The sequence below is a fragment of the Bombus flavifrons genome, chromosome 4 (genome assembly GCF_040668555.2).
Source record: "Bombus flavifrons isolate JBK064 chromosome 4, iyBomFlav1_principal, whole genome shotgun sequence".
Taxonomy (NCBI): domain Eukaryota; kingdom Metazoa; phylum Arthropoda; class Insecta; order Hymenoptera; family Apidae; genus Bombus; species Bombus flavifrons.
In genome coordinates this window covers 17,561,157-17,588,122 of record NC_138445.1, presented here as the reverse complement: position 1 = coordinate 17,588,122, position 26,966 = coordinate 17,561,157, and the positions used below count along the sequence as shown (strand labels likewise).

Sequence of the window (26,966 nt, the reverse complement as noted above, 5' to 3'; positions counted from 1 at the left end):
CAAATTTGCCCGTTTCAAACATTGGCGCGGTTCAGTGGCGCCAGTAGTGTGCCACGTGCTCCAGCAGGTGGCGCCTGCATGAGCATGCGGACGCGAGAGAATCGTTGGTAGGCCGAATTCGGTGAGTACGTTTTCTCAGCTTTCCCGTGTCACGGTGTCGAGCGAGCGCGTCTGTCGTTGACGCTCGTCGAGTCCGTCGGTTTTTATCTAATCAGTGGAGGAAAATTCAGTTTCGCGAGAGTGTGAGTACCGGTGGTCGCGAGTGTTCAGTCGTGGCGTGCGTGGCGTGCACGAGATCGAAAGAGTCGCCCGAGGAACGAAGAGAAAGAAGAAGACGACGATTCGACGAGTCAGTCGACGGTGTGAGACGAACCACGGGAACAGACAAAGAAAGAGAAACAGCGGGCTGAGGGGAGGGTACGAGACACGAACGATAGAGGGAGAAAGATAGAGTACACGAAACGAAATGGTGGAAGTGGGAAGAAGCTAGAAGTGTGTCGGCCACACTACTTCGAGGAAGGAGCAGGGAAATCTTGCTTTTCCTCTTCATACGGTTGGATCGAAGGGGCAGAGGGTGGGTGGGTGGCGAAAAGAGAGAAACAGAGAGGAGTCAGCTCGAAAAAGGAAGAGGTAATCCAGCCACGAAGGGTGTAAGAGAGCCGTGTGTCTCTCGGGGAGGAAAGAGTATTGTGTCGACAAACGAGAGTGCGAGAAAGAGACAGTGCAGTGTGCCGTGTGTAAACATACATCCTATTGCCGTGAGTGCGTGCGCGAGTGGCAATCAACGACGGCTTAACCATCGTCGTCGTCGTCGTCGTCGTCGTCGTCGTCTTCGTCGTCTTCGTCTTCGTTGTTGAACGTCGTCGTAATCGTCTAGATTGTACAGAACTACGTGGTCGACGCGTTTCCTCGTAACAACAAGAAAAGAGGAGACGTTTAAACTCGTCGAGGCAAACGTACGAGAAATCGGGCAACAAACGGCCCCTAGGTACCGTGCGTGTATCAATCGTCGCGGTATTTGACACGCGTATGAAACTTCATCACAAATGACAGTCAATCGGATGAGAAGGGAAGTCGAGTGCTGGCTGGATTCGTCTGTCTAGCGGGCAAAGCGGTACGTGTAATTTTATTCAACGGTACATTTAGTGGACTCTTCTGTAAAAATGGCTCCTGACGCTTCTTCCTTCCGTATATACATCGTACACTCCCACTTTTCTGTTTTTCAACCGTGTCGAAACGTTCCGTGGAATTGGCGTGAAATTCTTATTACTTTATGACCAAAAGCATCTTCCAAATCGGATCTATTTTATCTTTGAACTCTATCGATTAAATTTTTGATATTATAAGACGAGGTTTAATCGTAACGAAGATAATTCCTAAGTCGGAGAATATTTTCCACATTACGTGACGTTACATTCGGTATGCCAAAATTTCGATGCCGTGCAGCGAACAGGACTCGAGTATAAAGTCGATACGTGATTCGTTTATAAACATTCACGACCTATCCTGAACGATTTAGCGCGCAGCCTGCATGCGATAAACGTAATTAACAGGAGATAGTATCGTTACCGCTCGAACACCCGTTATGTCTTTTAAAAACCAGCTTTTTACATTACTTGTAAATGACATTCCGCCATATTTAGTTCTCGTGGGTACATAACCTGATACGACCTTGAAACGCTACTTATCGGACGAATAAAAAACGTCTAGTAACTTGCGAATATTTTGTGCAAAATGCGTGTCACGTGTTTTATCCTATCTACCAAATACGAATTACCAATCATCGAACGCGTTACACAGTCGAACATACACATACCTACATTCGTATACTCTCGATGACATAGATTATGGAGGTTTCGTTATTTTCACTGTAACAGTATCTCTAGAAAAAAAGAAAAAGGAAAAGAAAAAAAGCTGATATATCTCGAACACCTGCTTAGAATATTTGTGAAAGTATTTGCTCTATACTTGCGGGTAGAAAACTAGTGCAACGTTATCGTACAGAAACGCGGCAGAGCTACGTATATCCTATTTTCTAAATTCCGATTTAACAATGCAACGCGAACAATACGACGATCGATCGAAATTTCTTGATCGAATGTGAACTAGCTGGCTTGAAAAAAAGTGACCCAAAAAGGAAAAAAAAAGAGAAACGGGTGGTCCTCGATATTATCGGCAGGTTAACGAACCGGGAGCTCTGTGAAATGTTAATGTCTTATTACGTCACGTTCGTTTACCGTGGTCAGAGAAAGGGGTCAAAGAGACGAAAGGAAAGGGAGGAGGAAAAGAGTGTGAGACGACTAAAAATGGCGTGGCACGGTATACCATCGTCTCACGGATACAGATTACAGAGTCTCTACCGTAGTGCCACGTTAACCAGCCGGGATTTTGCTTTGTTAACTGACCATCGTTATCCCGTCTAATTCTTAAAACTAACACCGTGGAATGCGTTTCTAGTATTACATATAACTAACGATAACTGGGGCATGTCTAAGGTTAGATGAAAAGAAATACAACGAAATATCTATACAATGAAATAAATGGCATATAACATTTATTGGAAATTTGAATGAATGTATAAAGATGTGTACATTACGTGCCTACATATACAAAACGTGTCTATCTAGATCCTGTTTCTTTAAGTTAGATTCGAGTCGCTCAGAAGCAACGCTGATCAACTCTACGAATCAGAATTCATAAAAGAATTACAGACAATTATAAACATTAGTTTTTTAAATTTTCCTTGGAATTTGCAATTATTCGTGCTATTCCGTTATAAGAAGCAAACGTATGAAGATTTCTTTTCTAACACGTTGAATACCAAATATGTAGGTAGGTAATGTGAAATTAATAACTTGATAGAAAGTGGAGTGGATCAATTTGTCTTACGAGATTTTGATTCTTAAAAATGTGAATTCGCATAATCATCCACCGTCTAAATTTAACTAAAATAAAGGAATATCCGTATCTCACTTGTATTCGATAGAGAATTACACCTCGCTCGATAACTGACCAGATAAAGTCTGCCAATTCGTGGTCAGTAAACAAAACACCATTATTCCGCGATGGTTTATCTTTTTTTCCGCACAGCACCCATCTCGCTCTTTCCAACGTGTAGCGTGGAACGCATGCACTTGGTCGCATTGCAGCCGTGAAATTGTCTCGTTCTATAGCGCTATATTCGCGACAAGAGAAACACTGTAAACGCTCCTAATTGTTCTCGGTTGGAGGACGGACGGTCAGACAATAGAAAAAGATATTGGTAACCGTTTTATAAGGCGAGAGATATTAGATGTTTCCGGTCGAGGCACACCCGGCATCTTCCGCGTGTCAAAGACTCGAGGAATCTTGATAACGGGACGCGAGCACTACCTGTTACGCACCCGTGGTGGTGCGTTTACATTGCATATTACAATAGGTTATCGCCTCTTAAATCGTGAATTTTCGCGTAGGGGCTCGTACGCGTACAACGATCGCTGTTCTTCTCCTACTTTTTGCCTGGCGGTTGTGAAACATGGTTTTCACGAAAGATCGTTGCGCAATTCGCATTTTTGTCTCGCCTCTTTCCTTCCTTTCTTTCTTTCACTTTTCTTTTCTTCGAAGCTGTTCGACGTTGGAAAGCATGGTCACGTAGCGTTCGACGTACGACGATGGTGAAACAGTTCAAGGATCGCGAAAATCGTCAAGTCATGATAATGAAAAACATCGTCAGGAATAACTGTTCTTTGTTTACGTGAAATGCAAAATGTCTACGTAGCCAATTTATTTATATCTGGATAACAACGATCGCTATCGCTGATAACCTCTGATGTTAGAATGCACGTTATCTGAGATATGATGCAATCGACAATCCGGATGATAACGATGGAAATAAGGTAAAGGGAAATCGCGTTATTCGCATCTTTCACAAGTGTGTAAATCATATGTATGGTGTATATACGCTCTTACGAGAAACCGAATCACCGATTAATTCATTTCTATCGCATTAAAGCAGAAGTAGACAGAGCTGTTGCTCGTTTTGCTTATTAGCGGCGCGTCACGCGAATCGTTGGCATTTCACTCGTCCCAGAGACATCGATAGAGATGAAATTCATGGGAGAATCTCTCGCGAACGATGACGATGACCTTAGGCTCGACGATGGTCCCTCGTTGTCCCTCGTTGTCCCTCGTTGTCCCTCGTACGTGCATCATCGTGTTGATCTCTCCTGGCAGTGTTAACGAGCTTCATCGACGAAACTCGTTTCCCCTTCGAGAAATTGCAGGCTAATGAAATTTTTTACCTGACTTTCCAACGAATCACCGTCACTCCGTTTACTTGATTTCTAACTAACCGAGAAACCGAGAAATTAGATTAATCCGATCTTCTCTTGTTTAAATCGGAACATTACGGCGAAACGTGGCATCATTTTTAACCGATATCGTGGCTGATATCACAAGGTGATTCAGTAATCGTGGTATAATTGGAAACAGGCGGGTGATTTTTCACGAATAAAACGAATTATTTAAAATAGAATTTTATTTTTTCGTTTTAAATAAACGCCGAAGTAAATTATCGAACAGGCCTACGTAAGGTAAACTCTACGGGTCATTCATTCGGTAAAGCGATCCATCTATCGAATATGTAATTTATGAAATTAATTTACTAAATTATATAACAACGTATCAAATAATCAATTCAACGAGAAAGTAAATTATCAACCATTTTGCATATGTAAATGTGGATCGTATACGTAAAACTTCATAATTTACCTATTGAATATGTAATTTATTAAATTAAATTAACTAACAAATGTATCATATTAAATAACGAAGTAAATTAGCGGACAATCTTATATAGGATAATTATGGCTAATATAAAGTTGAATGATTGAGCTACGGAACATGTAACTGTAGGCTTTAAATTTACATATGAAAAAACACGGTGAGCTAGTAGAATAAGCGCAGTATTATTTTACAGATTTGTACAAGAAGAGGGGGCGTAAATAGCGCGTCCTTGCGGTGAAATTGACTACGAATTCTAATCGAATTACTTTGGATAATCCTGCGTGTGATTCTGCTGGCATGACCGGATTAAACAACTCCGTTGCCACGTTTCCGAATCCAATTTACTCGTGTTTATGATTATCTGTTTTCGGTGCGTGTCAGTATGTTGTAACAGTGGTTATCAACTTACTAAATCCATCGTCGAACTTATTTCCATTCAAAGAATCATAACGACCAGACCGCAATTCGGATCGTTATTCACGAGCCAACATGGACTTTACCGTGTTCTCGCTACCTACGATGTCTAGTTTGGAACGTAATTTTCACGCCAAGAAATAGCGAAATATTTCGTAGTTGTAGCTGCGTATGCTTGTCGAAGCATTCGGTAACTCGGAATATTTGAATAGAAAGCTAAAAGTAATAAATGAACTAGGAAATATAGAAATACACTTTTCAAATTTCATACGCTTTATTAGCAAGTATCTTGTTATTGTGCAAGAGAATTTGCAAATACCAGTATGTCTCGTAACTCGTAAAATTCCAATAGCAATATCAATTCAGTCGCACAAGAGATATTTTACGCTTAGTGTGTGAAATATGGAATATGAAAGAACTGGATCTTCTAAAGTTAGAGTTACTACAGACAGTACGATCTGCCTTGTATCAAATTGTACAGTTCGTGACGATATTGCATTACGAGACAAAGATCTTGTAATTATCTAGAAATTAATGAAACACGCGATTATTCTTTCCCATAATTTACTCGAACGTCGAACACTCGGTGACTTTTTCTCCTCCGTGTTCGAATCGTCGATACTCGGTTGTCCTCGAGATAAACTGGTCGCGTCGGTGATTCGCGGAAGAATGCAGCGACCCGTGGTACACGAGTTTACACTTCCTCCAATGTTATGCAACGTTGGTGCGTCGATAACATAGTTTCCAAGTTGGGAGGGCTGGTGTTGTTCCTCCATGGTGGATTCGAGGGGGGGACACGCCGTGAAAGTTTTATCTTCGTTTGATACGCGGCTCCGCGGCTCGTAATGCGCCGGTAGAACGGAACCAGGTCAACGGGCGACCGAGAGATACGCGTCGTGCGCAGGTGGATGATACTGGGGCGAACGTAAGGTTGTTATTGGGAAAATGTCAAGTCCAATCAGTCGTGGCTAGATATTTGGACGAATCGACGTATTGTACGTTTTTCACGCCTACTTCGGCGAAACGTTTCGTGCCTGGCTGCACACAGCATCCGTATGTATACGCACATGTATATAATAGCGGTATATACTCTCTCGTTGGTTGGTTCGTCGTTTGCCGTGTAACAAAGGTGGCACGAGTTGCTGAATATCGGCCGTTCGATAGATCCAGGTAACCACTGATGAACGCGATAAAATTAATTAGGTACACGGTAATAGCGAGTTCCATAAGATACCCTCGAGTATTTCAAAGAGGAGAGGAGCGGAGATAGGCTTTTAAAGGGAGCACACGCTCCGACTCATCTTGTTTCGCTATTAGTGCACATTGCAGATATGATGTAATGACTCGTACAAGTTCTTCAAGTGTGAGACCTTTTTCACACTCTAATTGATATACGCTGTGTTCAATTATGTCTACGTTATTGTTATCCGTAATTGTTAAATCTAGAGAAAAAGGGATGACCTGATTTTATTGGAGGAAATACGCTGCTACACTTGAATCTTTGGACTCGAATTTATACATGGTTTGTTAATTACTTGGTAATTACGTATCGATAAGCCAGGATAGTAGGTCGATTGGAACTATTTTCATTTTAATACGTAGATAACGTGGTCTATTGACGTTGAATTTTTTACCTTCTTTAATTCTCTTTGGTCGATAAAAGAAGAAAAAAGTGTCGCGATTGATTTATTTCTACGGGAATCGGAAAGATCCGTTGGTTTGAAACGTAAAAATAACGAGGACGGAGGTTTTATTTCCTCTCTTATATCCGGCCATCGATAATGACGCACATCGCAGTACTAAACGGTGCATCGAATCAATTAGGAGGCAGAGTCGATAGCAATCGTAAAACTACTTTCCGCATACCGTGCATTTTAATCGGGGCGAAACGTCTGCCTGGCCTGTTGTGTCGAGCAGGGTGGTGGAAATACGCGTCGTGACAACCCGACCAAAAATAATGGTCGACTAACTCTGTAACCTAGACTGGCCTCGAGAGCGGAGACCTAACTCAACACTCCATACTTCGCTTTTCTTAGAACCGGTACTTTTGTCTGTCTCTGCCTCTGTCTCTGTCTCTGCCTCTCAGAATGCCTGATCGGACAATACGAAGAAGTTTTCTGGCACACGTGTGCATGCACCACTATCCGGTCGTTCCAAAGAAAAATCGAAAGAACCGCGGCTTTAAGGAGTCGAGCTTCGCTTTCTGGAAATTTTACCAAGTCGAAAGGAAACCGTTTTAAGGGGGTATTCTGGTCTAGAGGTATGAATTTCGGGCGATTTTTGAAGCTCTGTACAAGCGAAACAAAAAATATTTTTGCTATCCTTCTTCTTAGCATTTGTTTATTGATATTTCGAGATTACGTAAAAAATTCACTGGAAAAAAAGTCAATATTTAAAAAGTTATGAGCTGGCAAAATGGGTGCTGCCAAAAAATGGGGTGTCGTGGCGTGCATGATATCAACCCCTTCTGGTCATCCGAAATAAAAAATGCGAACGGATTCTTAATTAGTATGGATGCTGCTATCGTCTGAACCTTGGAAAAGTCAATACAACATTTTTTCACAAAATGACGGCCGTTTGAAACAAAATTTCTTATTTCGCACGTTTTCTTGACAATTCCGAACGTTTAAAAAATAGTAATATTAAAGATTTTGAGCTGAGCGTGGTCCGGACGATAGAGCAGTATATAAGGAATATTCAGACCAAATTTAAAATAAATCGGTTCGTTAGAACTTGAGATATCGCGCACGCCAACTCGAAAAAAATAGTTTCGAGAAAAACGCGTTTAAAGTTTTGAGACAAGTTTACTCGGACAACGTCTACCGTCTACTATTCATTTGTTCCGGTCAGACTGGAGCAGATGCCGCGTCACAAAAATGGCTGTAACACATAAAATAATTGAAATTTTGAAAAATCTTTCTAAGGGCACATTCTTGAATGTCTAAACTTTGGAAATATGAAAAAGAAATTTTTTTTCGATTTTTTTCAAATTTCTAGACCAGAATACCCCCTTAAACAGCGAATCTTCCTTGGATCTTGCTATAAATTCGTATAATAGAGTGGTAGCAATTCAGCTAGTATCAGTGGTGATAAATGTTTTCATTGAACGTTAAATTCTTTTTCTTAATTTAATTTGTACTTTACAATTTGTCTAACTGGACATTTGATAAATTTTTCTAACTTAATTGCTAAATAACATGGCTACCCCCAGCGGGATACCATCTTCGAGTTTGACTGTTTTATTTCTTAAGTAAGGTCAGTGGGGTGTTTTCTTTTTAGTCTTCTTGCTATGAGAGTTTTGCTCTCTACGGTAGCCAGCTGGTTGGATGTATTACCCTTCTGCTTACCTGCCGATTTCTTCTTTGACCGTTGGTATTCTTAAGTCTGGCTATATCCTCGTTTCTGACATATCATGGGACGTTGACTATTGTTCTCGGTATCTTGTGTTGTAGCGGTTTTCCTTTAAGTGGCCCATTGCTGCTGTCCCCCATAAAGCTATTCTGTACGTCCAAATTGGTTTTATTATCGCTTTGTAGATCTTTACCTCTTTTTCTATGCTGAGATTAGAGTTTCGACAAACATTAAATTTGTATCTTTTATTTTCACTTTTGGTAAATATAATTGAAATGTTGGAAAGAACAAATAAATTTGTTATTAATCTGATTAATGGAAAATGTAAATTATGTTCTTGGAAATAATAGGCAATCTTCAAATTCGATTTCTGTATCGTAACGTCGTCGGAATCACCTAGTGCCAAGTTATCTGGTTTCAGTCCATTGCAAAACCACATGCCACTTTATGTGGTTTTATAAAGGATTATAACGTATATGATATCGTAATAACTTTACGATTTCTCGTCGTAGTTTGTTCCTTTCTCGCACCAAACGAAAGGTTACAATTTTCTCTACAAGTTGTACAAAATGGAGCTGTCCGTTCATTATCACAATCCCTTTAATTCCTCCTTGATTCATCGTACATCATTGGTCGATAATATAAGCTCCGCGTGTCGAATCACCGCCCTCTCGTATTTCACAATATTATTAATCGTCAATTACGTAAACTCACCATCGTGTATCACGTCTGGTACGTTTCTCGACCAACGGACAATTCTCTTTTACGTCATTTATTCAGCGAACGAGTAAACAAGCCTGTTAAATCTCGAATCGATGAAACGAATCGCTATGTTCGCGAGGAAGAATAAATTTACTTGTTACGCGTTATACGACTCTCTTATGTAAGGTGGTGAACACGTTAAGGATTATGGAAACGTATCGTCGCGTTACGAAAGGCACGAGGGGTTCGTAATCGTCGTCGAATATTTTTGAGATCGGAAGAGGCGACGCGGAGTGTCTTTGATCGTTGCTGCTGCTCGCGTAAATTCTCAACGTTGCGCGTTTAATTTTAAACCGGCGTACGAGAACGTGGGTGCCTACCCTGTACGCGTGTCTTTGTTCGTTCCTTTCATACTTCCGTGCACTTCAAAGAAAATGTATTTTTGCATCTATTTCGTTCATGAATCGACTCTATACAGTTGTTGTATACTGTGAAAGAGAGTCGTAGAACGAAGCTCCTAGAGATATGTATCGTCTCCTGTTTGACGTCGCGTATGCGAACGTAGTCCTGACGCAAATGTGTCTCGTAGCGTGATGCCACGAAAAGAAACCGGAACTGGCTTGACGCTAGCCTGACGGTCGAACGAATAATCGTGACTATCCGTACGCGATATATCCTCCTTCTGGCACGCTCCATCTTTTTCCGTTGCACGTTCTATTGCCAGTAACAGAGAATATTTGTTGTTATCGAGATATCAGGTCAGCTATCTCTGAGATATGCTAGCAAGGAATTTATTTTATTTAGCGTATCTTTTTCATTCCATTCGTTCGTTCATTGGGCATCTGCTTTTTCTACAGACTCGATCTTTACACCTCCAACTCTGCATCTTTAGCTTCCTGTGATCGTAATTTTGTTAGCTCACGAAAGAGAAAGGTTGTGATCGATTATAGATTTTTTATTTTAGCTTATAATCGATATGCCGGTGATTTTGACGCAAAACGTTAAAGAGAAAATAGTACTATAAATTACATCTCATCTAAAAAATTCAGTTAAGACTTTGTGAAGCTTCTTTATCGTAATTTTAAAATTGAAATTTTAAAAATATAGGCTGAAACTTCATTGGCATCTATTTGATTTTATACACGTAAATAGTAATGTTTCTTAATCTTGTACACGTTTTCGTTTCTATGGTAATGGACAGAGGAACGTTATATCTATACGTATTTCGAGGTTTAGCTTGAAATCTTTGCACCGAAAATTGCTAAATGGAAATTATGCAAAATACCTGACAATATTTTACTCGCGGAACTATATCGCAGTGAATAGCTAGTACCGCTTTGTTATTATTAATTTGCAATTTGTGATCATTAGCTTTCATAATCAATTAACTAATATTTGGCGAAGTGTATCATGGAAATACACAGAATAAGTAATCAGCCGTTCTGCACATAATTTTCAAAGGCTGAAATAATTAACACGTTTCGTGTAAAATTCCATGCATGGTAAACTATCTGATATTAAATTATAACGCAGTGGATAATAAATTTAAATAGACACAAAGAGTTTTTAATTTAGTAAAGTATATAACGAAAAGACTTTTTATATTGACTTTTACAGATTATTTACGTATCGCGTTTCATGTAAATAGAAATCTATCGGAAAATTATGTACGTACGGAAGTCAGTATGCCTCAAACCTTAGGATTAAGGTCGTCAAACAGTAAGATACAAAAAATCGAATAATAGTAACTCTGCATATAGTAATAGCGATCTGACTGTAACAATACTAAGTCAAAACAACTGCATCAAGAGTTCTAATCTTAAACAGTTTAGATGTACACGGGATGATAGCGTGATTCGTTAGAAGCAGGCCATTTTAATATTATTCTCCTTATTTTTATTAGGGAACATGGAATTTTTTTGATGAATTTGTATTTCTGGCGCCGTTTGATCGGAAGAAGGGGATGATAACTCATACGTCGTTCGAGTATGATTTTTTACGTTTGATTTATAAATGATTCTAGATTTATACATTACCACTGCGTTGATATTTTTAATGTTACCTATTTTATTTATTCTGTACAGACAGAGTGCACCCTCTATGCATTGCACTGTGCATTATTCGCGGCTGATACTCATCGAGCTATTTTCCGTAGCAGCTGTGCATTATAGTAGTTTCGGGCTTAAGTGTTGCAACAGAATCATTATATAAATCTAGATTATTGTAATACTTAGTTATTTAACTCGCGCGCTCTCGATATCTGATCAGCGTTGCACACGCTCAAAAATATATAGTTTCTCATTAAAAAAAAAAAAAAAAAGAAAACATCGTAGCGCTAAATAAAGGTCGCAAATATACATCATAAAAATTTCATCCAAGGTCGTTCCGTCGATATTTCATCGTCGATCCCCTATCTATTTCACACGTGCAGAAAGATAACATAACGATACGTCCTTTAGTTATCCGTGATACTATTTCATTCACTCGTCCATGAAACTTTGCGTTACCGATTTTTACGACAACGCGATGTCTGATTTATTAACGATTCAATTTCTTCGTAAACGTGGCCATTACGATTCGAGATCGGGACCGGTGCATTCAGATCGGCCCATAAATTATTCAAGACTCCTTTCGTCGTCCGGGAACGACTGGTTTTCTCGACGTGCGTATATAGAGTAACGAACGATAAGAAAGCAATTTCGCGTGCAGCTGAAACAATCGGGATCGCAAATTGCAATCGGAACGTGACCACTTTCAATGGAAGCCTTCGTCGATCTTGCGGAAATCTTTTTTTTTTTTTTCTTTTTTTTCACCGATCGATCTGTTCCTCGTCGATCGAGGTTCGCTAAATTATTACTTCTTCCAACCACTTCTAAAAATAATCACCGACCCTCTTTTGCCGATTCGCCAATCCCGTTGCAGTGGAAAACGGTCAACGAGAGAGTGGATCGATCGATTTTGCAACGAGCGAAGTGAAATGCCGTTTTCGGTGTTCCGGAAGGGACGCCGGAAACGAGACCCGTTTACCCTTACGTACGCGAACCAGAGCAGCGCCACTCCCATAGAGAAGAAGCAGCGCAAAAGTGAGAGTAACTATACACACGATTGCCTTGAGCCTGATCCTCTGCGTTCAGTAGGCGTTGAAATTTATTTTCCATATAAGGCGGACAATCGAATCGTTGTGTTGCTTACGGATGCGATGTTCGCGCGTACCAAACACGTGCACGTTGTTATTGCAGTCACGGTGCTCGAATTGTTTCGCCGGACAACGCGACTGCCTTCCGCGATTTGCCAGAGTGGACACGCATTGCCTTGTAAACGGTGGGAACGTTTATTACGTTTGTCTATGGAACTGTTTGAAATGGCGAAATAAATTTATTACGCTTACGTAAAGGCATATATGTAGCGTGCTTGAGAAGTTGAAGAATAACTACGAAGGAGGGATGGAGTTCTAAACGTTACGTTGTATATGGCAAAAATGATTACTTGTAGGTTTCCAGAGTCTTTCAATTGGTACAGTTTGATTTTTAATGAAAGTTGTTCAACGATGGCAGATGTAACGATTATTCGTACAGACTCGTGGTTTTATTAATGCAACTAAACGTAGATGGAGACTTGCTTTATCCATTTGATAGATGTGAATATATTACTTGGAATATTTTATATATCTCTGGACACACAATTACGCAGGTTGTGTATATTTCTGCAATCTTTACGCTTTCATATAAATGCACAAACATTCGCAGTTTAGTTATTTAAGATCGTCTTTTCGCGATTAGAAGAGTTTTAGTTCGTTCTAGTTTTAGCTGTTTTTGTGCCTTTCAATGTCTTTTTCGTAACTGCACGAGAATTCTTCTCTTAAACGTCTTAACCATACTGATTTCTTATTAATGAAAAGATACGTAACCTTCAGTCTGCGTTTTTCACGGTTCTATTTCAAGTCATGGACCTTTAACATTAAAGAAAGAAATGGATACTTAAAAATAGTTATGAAACCCATAGTATGTATGTATAGCAAAAAGGTCGCCACTTTTCAAAGATATAGCATTATAATACTGAAATTTTCTTTCTTATCTGATATCGTAGAATCGAAACGCTTAGATTTAATGTAGTCGAAACACCAATAACAATAATAGATCTTTATCTGTTTCGCTACCATACAAAAATTTGAACAATTACTGTCCTCGCCATTATCTGATTACGCTATACATTCTTAGTGTTCGATTATTACGATAAATGTGTCATATTTATAGGAAATAACGTATTAATAGCGTGCTAGTAGGTTTGGTAACGGTATGATTTATTTCAATATCGTTCACGCCAACACAAAATCAAGTACGACGCTCCGTCAATTTGTATGCACGCAATCATCATTCGTCACTAACTCGTCTCGTCACAACGGCTCTCTTTCACGTCGACCACGCTCCTTGACAACGTTGACAACACCACCCCCGACACGGACGACATTCTTCGACCACGCTGGCAGCGCTAAAAGCTCGCTGGCAACTCTAAAAAAAAAACTCACTAACGGCCACCTTTTATACCCTGGCTCCGGTATACCTGGCACGCCCATGTCCCATGATCAAGTAGATCTTCTTAATTACTTAGGGTTTACACGGTCCAAATGTGAATTTAGACGGTAACGAGAACTGAATGATGGGCATATTTCTTATTACCATTCCCGTACACTCGGATTTTACATTTACGTTAAGTGCTCTTTTACGATAAAAATTCTAATGAACTGGAAAATTCGAATTTTGTCTGAAATCCATTTGAAAATATTTCCTTTATTCGTTACTAAACCACAGATAAGTACGCGCGTTTATAAAAAATTCGAAAAAATGGGAAAAACCCCAATATCCTAGTCCAGACTTTTATTATAGCTACACTTAAGTAATAAAAATAACAAATAGTTTTAATGTTCTAATCTGGCTTATGGGTTTGGGCTCGAAGTGATATAGCTGATTACTGGACGTACCTGGACGTACCCACAGTCATGGGAGGGACGTGTGCCTGACACAGGTATGGAAGGATTATATGGCTCTCCTTAAAGACAAAGATTGACCCGAGAGGTGGGAACAGGAATATATAAGGGCAGTTCCACTTGCATTTGGGGGTTTTGTTGTAGTTCATGCAAGTAAGTTTACTTGTACGTGCAGTCATACGTGTATCACATAACATTCGTCATCCCGTGGACCGTGAATTCGTTATCATTAACATCCCGACCATCCTATCGCCGCCATCACTTCTACATTAGCTATATCCGCGATAGTAAATTGAGTAAAGGTTCATCGACGCCCGAAAATTCCAACTCTAACCCGATATATAAAATATCCACGGTAACAGTACCCGCCATAATATCCGCTAAAAAAAACAATTCTCTACCTAGATTTCATATTTGTTAATTATTTTGGTAAAAATACAAATTCATATAAATGTTGCATCGGTATCGCAACTCGGTAAACATTTCCAAACGGAACAAGTTTCATCGTAGTGTGATCAGATCGACCATTCACAGTTGTTCCTTGTTTCAGCGACACGAGATGCATCGGAGGGTAGGGTACAGCAACTACGACGGCAAGATCGCCGGCCTGTACGATCTGGAGGAGACGCTTGGCCGCGGTCATTTCGCCGTCGTGAAGCTCGCCAGGCATGTTTTCACCGGCGAGAAGGTCGCAGTGAAGGTCATCGACAAGAGCAAACTCGACGAGGTCTCGAGAGCACACCTCTTCCAGGAGGTGAGTACACAAACGATACGATGGCGTTCTTCTTTTTTCTTCTTCCCGGCTCGCTCTCGTCGCGTGTCTCGTCGACGGAAGCGACCGCGCATATCCTGCGTCCCTTTGTTCCTGTTCCCCCTATGCGTCGTGTAAATGGGAATATGTCGAGCACAAAGCGGGTCGCGAAGGAAATGGAAACGCGTACTAATCTCTCGCTTCTTTTCGTTGGTTCGCTCAATGGCCGTGCGCCGCGTATCGTGCTCCATAGCACCGAATTTTTACCGCAGACTCTCTAGTCTTTCAGGCCTTTGCTTCTTTCGTTCGACGATATTCCAGGGGATCCTTAGTTTTTTCAAATAGATTTTTGATAGAAGAGATAGTGGTAACTTGGAGTTAATTGGCAGCTCTGGGTAGTAGAGTCTTTGATTAACGCTAAAGGACGTTTCGGTGAAAGTGGGCACAAGTTTGAAAGACTGGGTGAGGTTTTACTCAAAGGAACAGACGTCGAAGCATGCAGAAGCGGAAGGTTTACGGTGGAACTCTATTTATCTGAGTTTTGTTTCTTTGGAATTTCAGTTTGTCGTTAATTAAACGAAGTATCGAATTGGTAAACTTCTGTTACAGCCTCGTCCGTAAGTTTTCAATTTTCAAGCGACCCAACGTCGATACGTTCTTCGCTCGATGAGGATCAACCGGTAGTTCATCTTAACGACATAGATATCTAGGTGGAAGGAATATAGCGGTGGGAAACGCGTTACGCGAATTCTTAGAGTTTTCTCCATGGCCACAACGTTTAAAGATAGAATTCGATAATGCGAGTAAATTGATCGAAGGAAGTTGTAAATGAAATATTGCGTTAACGCAACGTTGATCATCCTTAATGTAAAGATCTAAGAATCTCGATTTCCATCGAACCATCGCCAAGGTCCATCCTCTTGAAACCACTCGCAATCCGTATCACAGAGGATCTCTATGATTCTTCACCTTTCTCGTTAAAGCGAACAAGCGAGATCTCGCAAACAGCTTCCTACGATCTCATCGTTTCGCGACATCGGTGTTAAATATTAACGACCGATTGCGTAAGATCCGCTCAACGGCCAGCATCGCGTAGGTAATATCTACGATCCGCTTCGAACTTGTAGATCTCGTTAAGGTCAACGAGATAATGGCGCAAGGGGGAAGGAGAAAGGGTCATTGACCAGCGTGGTTCGAGGGCAAACGTCGAACCACGCTGTTGCACCATGTCGACTATCCTCTTTGTTTCTCCGTCTGCAGGTGAGATGCATGAAGTTGGTGCAACATCCTAACGTGGTCAGGCTTTACGAGGTGATCGACACTCAGACGAAGCTCTATTTGATCCTGGAGCTCGGAGATGGAGGCGACCTCTACGATTACATCATGCGACACGATAGCGGGCTCAGCGAGGAGGTATGTATACGATGGCTCGAGCGTATTGCACGTAATGATCTTGTTCTACCAGGGAAGAGCAAGAGTCATTTTACACGCGTTGACATCACGCAGGAGTTCTTGAGCTGTTTCTTTGCCACATTTTCTTTTGCCCATCTTGATGCTTTGGATGGACGTAAATGAATAGAATTAATTGGAGAAAGATCAATGAATTAAGCAGTAAAAATTCTCTTCATCGTAACTTGATTACGTAATTCCGTTGCGAGATTTTTCCGTTGCTTTCCGAAGCATTTGATAAAAGACGCGCACATGTTTTTAATGTGTTCTTCGATTGCAACGAAATCTTCGTTCGGATGTCACGATCGACGTTACGCTTAAACAGATTTCTCGAATTATGAACGACTTGTAATTGTAAACGTTGAACGACGACACTCGAGGCTATAGCGTGTCGAATGTCACTCGTATCCCAAAGGGTTGAAAGCATTAAGCGTTCCAATCCTTGAATCACGATACAAACATCGTGAAAACCTTGAGGCGATTTTAATGCTTCGTTATTCTTTACTCATTGTGAGACAACAGCTCGCTACATTCGCTCGAGACCAATCCTATATCTGTTAATACTCAACTAACTCCTAACTGTATCTTCAACTCTATTAATAACAATTCTATTATCGATTAAAGTCTAATTATCGTGCACCACTTATGAATCACAAACAAATATGTGTGTTAGTCATCGTATTTTGAAATCGGAACACTCCTTACTCATTGCCGGAAACGGAGAAAATGTAACAAGAATTCTTGCGCAACCTAACGACTCGTTGCACATTGATTCAGTTCGTTCGTTCGATTTTATGGGACAGAGAATATCATCCTCTATTTATTGTATTTCGATGTGATTGGTAGAGTCCCAAGGTCGTAACGTAATTCTCAAGGCCCGCTGATAGACTTTTAATCGATCACAGGTGGCTAGGACGTACTTCCGGCAGATAGTCAGAGCCATATCGTATTGCCATCGATTGCACGTGGTACACAGGGACCTGAAACCCGAGAACGTGGTGTTCTTCGAGAAACTCGGCACCGTGAAGCTTACCGATTTCGGATTTAGCAACAGATTCTGTCCTGGTCAGAAGCTGGAGACTTCCTGCGGGTCCCTCGCATATTCGGCACCGGAAATTCTACTTGGTGATAGTTACGACGCTCCTGCCGTTGGTGAGTACCATAAAATCAATTCGTTGTACTTTTATCGATGTTTTGAATGACTTAATATAATTATAGCACAAGGCGTTAAACATCGACATTGACGGGCTAATTCAAAGACACCGAGATTTTGTTTGTGTATCAATTTTATATCGTTTCATTGCAATGTTGTGTTGCAATCGATAACGCATAGCGTGGAATTATATGATACAGCTATATACCGCTTATATTTAGATTCTTCTTCGTATTTGTTTATTCATACATCGCTGACTTTTCTTCTTGTATTCACCATCGAAATTGGGATTTTCAGATGTTTGGTCACTAGGCGTAATTTTGTACATGCTAGTATGCGGTCAAGCGCCTTTCCAAGAGGCGAACGACAGCGAGACCTTGACGATGATCATGGATTGCAAGTACTCGATACCACCGCACGTATCCGAGGGCTGCAAGCGTCTGATAGCCAGGATGCTCGTTAGGGAGCCAGAAGGCAGAGCGACGCTGAAGGAAATAGCAGCTGATCCATGGCTGGCCATTGGACCCGACTCGGAGCCGGTGGAGGCGTTGCCTCTGGTCTCCAGGCAACAGGTGTCCGATGATCATCACAATCATATAGTTACCAAAATGGTCAACGGGAATATTGCCACCAAAGAAGAAATTTTGGAGTAAGTATATTTATCAAATATTTAAGATATTAAAAAGAGTCTCGGGAGTATTCTACTTTTATAAATCTGTTATATATCCGTGACAAAATCTATGGTACTTACGTGTGCGATTAATATTTCTAATATTAAAATTTACGCTACATTATATTTTATTGTTACATTATATTTTACTGTTACATTATAGCTTTTTTTACGAATGGAAATTTAAAAGAGAATATAGATTTTATAATACGTCACTTATATTTCTTATTCTATGATAAATCAAGTTTTGGTATTGATTGGCTTTCGCAAGAATCTAGCTAATAGGATAAATCGCTTAATAAATATTCAATATCTACTAAAATCATCGTTAATTAATTTAATTGTAGAGCCCTCGACAAGAATGAGTACAATCACATAACGGCGACGTATTTCCTGCTGGCAGAAAGGAAGTTACGGACTCATCGTCAGGAACAGGTACAGAAGACTCGACCGGAAATCCTGGAAGTCTCGGCTAGGTATACTATATATTATACACTATATCGATACAACTTACTGAAAGAGACGGTCAAACGTATATCAATCACCTATACACCTAAAGCATTGGTTATTTTCAGCCGGCAAGATGACGCGGCCACTAATATGCGTACCGACCAAAATTCATTGAGCACAGTCAACCAATCGTTGCTGAGCGTGCCACGGACGCCGGGTGACGTGCCTCAAGTACGTATTCAACAATTAATTCTTCTTTTAACAAACTGACATTCGTACTTAACGAACTAACGTAATAATTAAATTGCGAGTTTTGTGAATTTATGCAAAATTTAAAGGTACAAAAATCTATAGTATGTATGTAGTATCCGTGCAAAAATATATAAAATAATAATAAAGTAAAATTCCTGAAATAAATATTGTAATACTTTGTGGATAAAATACGTACATCGTTTCTTAGATTCCATTTCTATAATTGTGTTCATAAAAATAGAAATTTGCATGAAAATCCGGAGCATAGTAATAACACCAGATATTTATTTGTCGATTTATTACGCAAACTTTCCAAAGGATGAAAAGAAATGTGTTTTCGTTGCAGAATATTCGAACGCGGAAGTGCAGCATCGTCCAAGAGGAGGAAGACGAGGACGACGTGTCTTCGTGCTCAGGCCGCGATGAACGCGGTAGCAATTCCACGTTGAACTCGTTCAACCGTCGAGGATCTCGATCAGAGGGTAAACTGTCGCACATCCTACAGGAGAGGTTGTCCCAGCTTCCGGAGAAACCGAGCCTCAAACCAATGTCGTCGCAGCGAAATTCGCAGAAGGACATCAACGTGGTTCCTGTGACTGCAGACGGAGATGAGCGACTGATGTCTAGTCCAAAGAGTGGGAATATCAACGATTCCTCGTCGTCTGTCCAACAAAAGACAGTGGTGAGGCCTCAAGCGGGCAACCAGCTCGTGGACAAAGTACCTGCAGCAACAATGCTCGACTGCACCAGCCAGGAGAACCTGAAGAACCGTTTGGACGACGGATCATTGCCTGGCTGGTCGAGGAAAGGATCCTCGGAAAACAGGCCAAAGTCGGTGTCCGACTGCTTGAAGTCGATGGGACCTGTTCCAGCGAATAAGTGGAGGATGGGAGCGCAACATCGATCCTCTGCCTCTTTGGATTCCTCGTCGACAATGGGTCCGTCGAAACCGTCCGAAACCAGCACGACGACTACCACGACCACTATTCTCACGGAGTCGTCCACGGTATCGATTCCTCTACGACCTTTGAGCGGTCTGAACGATAACCTATCGTTGACGCCTAAGTATAAGACCATGCCTTCGCCAGGCAGCACTGGTTCCACGTCTACGCCTTTGAACGAAATCTTGGAGGACGGAGATGCGTTACCAGTATCTGGTAGCGAGAGCAGCGGCTCCAAGTGTCGGGTGGTTAGGAGAACCGGGTACGAACAGAGGAAGAGCAAGTTCCACAAGACACGCACAACCTCCTGCTCGAGTTCAGACGCTAGTGACGATGACAGTGAGAGTAGAAAGAAGAGGGCGCATAAATTGAGCACATCTTCGAGCAAGTCCATGTCTTCGAGACGCGATAGTCATGACGATTCTAGTGATTCGCAAGATCCAGGAGGGAGTGGTGGAGGTAGAGGTGGTGGAGGTGGCGGAGGAGGTGTAGGTAACGGAGAACACACAACTGAAACACCGCCGAGCGAAACAAGTCGAAAGGATAACGGAAACAGCACGAATACAACAACCACAACGACTACGACAACGGGGGGAAGGCATAGGTGTTCGGAGAACCAAGTTATATTCGGTAGGAGGCATCGTGCAGGTAGGAGAAGAGCCGGAGAAACCCGACTACGCGAGAGTCAATCTCTGAACCGTATCACGGAAGTGCAGGAAGCGGAAGGACCCTCGTCGTGTCACAGTCACTGTCACGTGTCCCGCAATTCTGCTGTTCTAGGAGTCCAAAGCATGTCCTCGTCTTCGTCTTCGGTATCTCAGAGCAGTACAGGCTCGCATGGAATTCCACAGACGTTATCTCAGGCGGCGACGACTGTTCAAAAGGCCAAAGGTTTTGGAGCGAGGCTTTTGCAAAGTTGGTCCCTCAGCACCGGCAAGTCCTCGTTATCGCAATCGTCAAATAAACAGACCAACTGCAGTTCCAACGGCAGATGTAGCAAACAGGAGACGCCACGAGACGCGTGTCAAAGGATCGGGATGTGCGACGAAAGGGAATTGAATGGTTGCTCGGTTAATCAGATACCGTCGAACGACAAGGAAAATAGGAACGGGTCGATGAATAGAAACGACTGCAAAAACAGGAAAATCCGGTTGCTTAGTCGGTATTTCGCCGTGCATAAGAAACTCTGTGTTCCTTTACCAGGATTGTTCGGTAAAGGACGCCTCTATAAAGCGCGATCTTGCGGTAGCATTGCTCGAGATCGCGTCAGTCCACCGTCACCAAAGTCCATGTTATTCTGCGCCACAGCGGATGACAAGTGGCGAGATCGTAAACAGTGGTGCGACGCGAAACACCAGCATCGCGGCAGCGACGGGGATATCAATCAGAATTTGGGCCTGTCGCATTTGGTCCAGGAGAGCGTCGTGGGAAAAGGCTGCAGCGCGTTACCTGCCGTCTGCCACATTCACCTGGGCGATGCGTCGAAGTGTTGCAGCCTCTGTTGATGAATCCGCACGACGAGCAGGTCGATGTACAAACGACGACGGAAGAAGACAGCATGGGTCGCGTAACTTTAATCCGGAGTCGTTGAAATCGTGGTCCATGCGACTATGAACCATGCTTCGTCGCTGTTTCGTCGTTGTTTCGTCGCTGTTTCGTCGCTGTTTCGTCGCTGTTTCGTCGCTGTTTCGTCGCTGTTTCGTCGTTGTTTCGTTGCTGTTTCGTCTCTGTTTCGTCGCTGTTCCGTGGCGACTAATGATCGCTGCTGGTGATCAGGAAACGGTGAGGATGCGCGAAGAGGCGCAACGAGACGTAAGGAGACGGATTTCACGAAGTGCAATCAATCTTATGGCGGCCGTTTCGCATGTAGAGATGGAAAGCGAGGTAGAAGAGGAAGAGAAGAGGAAAATGATGAAAGAGAAGGTACGCGAGACAACGCAGTGCGACGCGATTAAACGGAAGACGAAGAGGAGGATCTCCTATACGCAACGCGTTGTGGTGATCGTTAACAGCCGCGACCTCTCGGTAGATTACACAGCACGCGTCACAATGGTCAATGTATTCAATCGATCACGTCACGTCCCCTCCATCAGACCGATGCTGCATCAGCAGAAAACCTGATCCTGTAACCTTTCGAACGCGATGCGTAGTTGAGAAAAAGACCAAAATAATATTAAGGGTCGCGTCGAAAGGGAGAGAGCGTTATCGATCGATCTTTCGCTCTGCGGGAAGTGCATCTAGTCCGTATGAACAAACCTATATTAAATATCACAGAGTTTATTACTATTATTAATATCATTATTAATATTATTATTCTTAATATTTTATTATTATAATTATTATGATTATTATTATTATTGACTCTAATTATTAATATTATTGTCATTCTCTTGATTATTGTAATGCAGACATTGACCGAATCATACGAGAGTCGCAAGAAGACGGATCCGTTGAATCCGCAAGAATGGATTGACATTTTTTGCTATCTTGGAGGATCTTCCCCTTCGTTCCCCTTCGTGTCCATTTGTTCCCTTTTGTTCTCCTTTATTTATCTATCTATTCCTTTACCTTTTATCCTCCTCTTAAAATTCTGTTCCTCCCGCGAATCGCGACTATTGTACCGATTTTCCTACATATAAAGAATTAGCATGCGTTCTTGGGTCTCGCACAGTGGCTCTCTCAAGAGATGAACGGAATTCCTTCACGAGGAACAAAGCACACAAGCGAGACCGTATTTATATATGTAACACGCTAATCGATTAGGCTTACGCGTGTACCGTTTCCATCGAGGAACGTACTCTGTGGTGCTATACGCGAACATCTGACGTGACGAGGAAGAAACACCAAGAAAATGGAGAATATCGAACTTTTTTTGTAACTGCTTTTTTCGACGTTCTGGGGGATAAATACCATAAATTGAAAATTGAAAGTAAAATGGTAAAGTGGTAATTCTAAAAAAAAAAGAGGTGCACGTAGAAGAAAAAAGTTCCGATACAAGGTGTTCGTAATCTAGACTCTTATTTATAGAATTTACGAGCGTGAGAAACAAAATGGATTCAATGAAAGAATAGTTGCTTCTGTAACTTTTAAAACAAGGAACAGCGGAAGTCTGCAAGGTCTATAAAGTTTGGAGGAATTATGTCACAAGGGTACAAGAATCAGGAAGTTCTGCGCATCGATCACTGTCAAATCTCTGAACAAGAGACCAAGGTTCAAAAAATCCAATATTCTCGTCCCTACGACGTTAAGGAATATCTGTTGTCGAAGGAAAGCCGACGTTCAGATGCCAAAGCGACAATACGAAGTTTTGAAAAGCCTAACTGAATATCGAAATATTCGAAACTTATAAAATGGACCATCGAAAGAGGAACAGGATCCCCTAGGACAGAACTCTGTAATAGAACGATGTGCACGATGTTCTCTTCCCGTCGTACAATTCAAGAGACGATCCTCTTCGCCCTTTGAAGCAATTGGGTGCGAGTGTCAGCGCGCTTGCCGGCTGAGCGCGCGCTTCATTCTTCGCCGTATTCATCACCAATGTCATCGTCATCGTCGTTGCCGAATGCGCGCGTTCATTTCTTGGAGAACGCAGGACAAACATATGTATGTTGCTGTGCGAAACGAAATATTTGGTAGAATAGAAGCTGTAGAATGCGAACCTGCAATCTATATTATCCATGACAAAATACACTTTTTTTCCTGCATCGATCGATGATGTTAAAAGTAGGTCAGAAGGAACTTGGTGGACTTTGTGAAACTCTGTAGATCGAACGCGAGCCATTCGGCAGAACTCTCGCTGAACCTGAGCGATGTACGTGCACGCGCTTTTCATCCACTTTCTTATATATCTGTCGCGATGATCGGGGTGCTATCCTAATCGAATCTGTAAACTCGAAACGTATTTATTTTCCTTTACTTTTCTTGAATTTTTCAAACTATTTTTAACAGTTTTTGTAGTATTAGAGAAAGACTAAACGTTGAAAAATTAAACGTTCCTTTATCGTAAAAATTGTCAAAGAGAAAGGGTCGAATGTTTTTGAAATATACATTTCTAAGATTTATTGCGTGAGCGGTATTTTTCTGGAAAAAATCATCTGTATTTCTCTTACAGGACGATCGAAGCCTGAAAGGATATTTTAAGCCAAGTGAATAACAGGTTTACATTAATAAAATTCAGATTTTAAGACGCTTGAATTCAAGCAACTTGGCTAATCCGAACGAGGCTTAAAGATTGATACCGCTGATATGTCGATTCTTACTTGATCGATGTTCTCATAAAAGGAATTAATAGGTAGTAACGCTGAATGAATAACTGTTCGCTCTAGTTGTGAGTCACTGTCTGTATCCTCGCCGTAGTATATATCGATTGGATCGCTTGTGACACTCTGAAGACATATCTGTAACGTTACGTCTACGTTTTTTGATACGTAGAGGATCTGAGGAATCGGCTTTGCTTTTCTGAAATTCGCTGCATACGGCGCGTAACTATCGTTCCTTACTACGGGACAAAACTATTTCTAGATATTCGTGAAGCTAGAATTGAAATTGAATATCACAACAGGGACCACACGTCATCGCAGTCCAGAATTCGTCGTCTTATCGTTAGAATATAGAAGAATTAGTGATAGAGACAATAGACAGTTGTGTGTAACGTTCCTTTCTTCTTCGATTACTGTACGAAACTTCCATTTTTACAATTTTCAAAATTAATGCTAGTAAAGTAAGAGTATCGATATCTGCTAGTATCGATAAGAATCCTGTAATGAAATAAACTATTTTTTTCTTAAAAAATACTGCTTACATTTAGAGTTCTCTACTGATACTGCAAGTCAGGAAAATATCAATTTTTCAATCTAATATCATTTTTATGTTGCCCCAAGGTATTGCATTATAGTACGATGTATGGTACCAATCTGACAAAGGCAATATTCGAGTTGTATATTTATGTAAATTTGCAATTCGATTCTTCAAATCCTAATGGCACCTCGTCAGTCGCGACGTTCTATGTTTCCTGAGTAGGCCAAGAGCGTTTGTATGTACCTAAACTAAATCCGCGCATAAACTGTATGTACCGAGCCAGATATTTTTTAGCGTAATACAATTTATTTATTATACAACCTGAGAAAAGAAGGAATGCAAGAGAGAGAGAGAGAGAGAGAGAGAGACGATCCTTTCCAATCGTCACTGCCGACGATCGTCGACCTGCTTTATTCCTCGTTGTAACACTTCTCTCATCCTCGCCTCGTGTCGTCGCCTCGGGAACGAGATCGTTTGCTTCCTCCACAAAGACTGAGCAAATTGTACAATAAATTTCCATAATCGCTTGGATGCCTTGTGTCGTACGATGACGATGACTCGACGAGACCAAAAAGGAAGAAAAGAAAACGAATCATACTGGAATAATGTCTCGAGAAATCACCGTTCTTCGGTCATGTTTCGTTGAAAGCGCGACGTTATCAAACGTGCACCTTATCACGGTTGAAGTGTTGGTTTTAAAGAATAAATAAAAAAACAAGTAATATTAAAGAATAATAATAATAACGATAATTTACACTCAACGAATTTGTTCATCGTTCGTTTCGAGTCCCAACGAATCGCGACCAAGGTGTAAACGGGCATTAAGATTATTTCCGTTCAATGGAAATTTAAGAAGAAAAGAAAAGGGAAAGGAAGAAAAAGAGAAGAAAGTGTGTGTGTGAGAGAGAGAGAGAGAGAGAGAGATAGAAGGAGAGAAAAAGAGAGAGCAGGGAAACCATGACGCGCGAATTTTGCTATTTAGCTAAAGCTACGCGGAACCAGAGTGACATGCTTCGTTGCCGGGCATTATGGGTCACGGTGGTGAATTCAAGCTTGACCAATTACACGTACACATTCACACACGTATACACTCTTTCCCTTTGGAACAATCGTAGAATGTACGCCGTGTGTCCGTTCAGTTCGATCACTTTTTACGCGTTATTAGTGGTATCTTTGCCAAACACGAGAAAATTCGAAAAAATAGTAAAAGAAAAAAAAAGGAAAAAAAAACATAATAATAAAATAAAATCGTTGAATGTATGCCTGCAGCTGCAAGTAACCTAGCGAAGCGTTGCGATTCTTGCATCGAGCTATCCGCTCGACGAAACTTCCTGCGCGACGCCATATTGTCCCAAGTGGATGCTCTATCTATGATAAATAAGAGGTATTTTTCGTGTTGTAAATGAATCCATTTAGCGATACAGCACGACTAGAGTGCGTTGTAAGAAACGACGAGAAAGAGAGAGAGAGAGAGAGAGAGAGAGAGAGAGTGTGTGTGTGTGTAGAAGGAAGGAAAGTAAAAATAAGAAAAAAACGATCGAGATAACGAGGATTCGATCGAAAGTGGTGTTCTAGGAAATATCGCTTCGGTGTAAACTTTAACGAGGCGTCGTTTTCGCGTTAATTCTCGTTCGCTAGTCCAGTCGAAGTTGTCCCTGGACAACGCTACGCATAGAGTACAATTGTTCCCGTGATGATTTTTGTATAAGTGAACAAAGTATGTCCCCCTTTTTTCCACCGATGCTGTACACATTCATCAAGCGCCCCTATCTCAGTTTTAAATGAGAATGATAAACGAAGAAAAAAAAAAGGAAAAATAATTAAAAAGAATATATACGTATATGTATATATAAGAAAAAGGTATATATATACATACAAGACAAGTGTCTGCTTAAATTTCGTAAATGTCGGCCCAACTTACTGCCAGTTGAGTGTAACAAACAGACAAGGAAACGAAAAAAAACAAAAAAACAAAAAAATAAAGATCCATTCGCGTGCTCCGGTGACGAGGACCATGTGTCGTCGCGATATACCGGAATCGTATAAATCATTCATGCAATAAACTGTGTGCCCGAAACAGAATAAATGAGAAAAGAAAAAAATGAACCACGAGGAGCAAGTCTGCTGACGCTGTGTCTTAAGTTTCTCCCACGATGACTCCCTCTCCTTAAGATTCTTTTTCTCCTACTTTTCGAATCGCAGCAGGAGATGGTTGAAGTAGATTCAATAATAGTTACCATAGGTGGGAGCAAAGATCGAAGTCCACCGAACCATCCTTCCCTGACTAG

General features: G+C 41.2%; 1 protein-coding gene across 1 annotated transcript; it reads left to right on the top strand.

Annotated features, from left to right (window-relative positions):
- The first annotated feature begins 107 nt into the window (after positions 1 to 107).
- Snrk (SNF related kinase) lies at positions 108 to 26,766 on the top strand. Its single transcript, XM_069112281.1, has 8 exons — positions 108 to 1,114; positions 14,766 to 14,969; positions 16,227 to 16,379; positions 17,321 to 17,567; positions 17,866 to 18,217; positions 18,586 to 18,714; positions 18,814 to 18,919; positions 19,287 to 26,766. Exons 2-8 carry the CDS (start codon positions 14,775 to 14,777, stop codon positions 21,384 to 21,386), a joined length of 3,282 nt encoding a protein of 1,093 aa, XP_068968382.1. The 5' UTR covers positions 108 to 1,114; positions 14,766 to 14,774; the 3' UTR covers positions 21,387 to 26,766.
- The last annotated feature ends 200 nt before the right edge of the window (positions 26,767 to 26,966 follow it).

What these genes read in the sequence shown, in the direction of transcription:
- Snrk (XM_069112281.1), top strand. Translation starts at nt 14,775, where the DNA reads ATGCATCGGAGGGTAGGGTACAGCAACTACGACGGCAAGATCGCCGGC. An exon ending in GAGCACACCTCTTCCAGGAG is followed by an intron (nt 14,970 to 16,226) that starts GTGAGTACACAA and finishes CTCCGTCTGCAG; the next exon opens with GTGAGATGCATGAAGTTGGT. An exon ending in TTACGACGCTCCTGCCGTTG is followed by an intron (nt 17,568 to 17,865) that starts GTGAGTACCATA and finishes TGGGATTTTCAG; the next exon opens with ATGTTTGGTCACTAGGCGTA.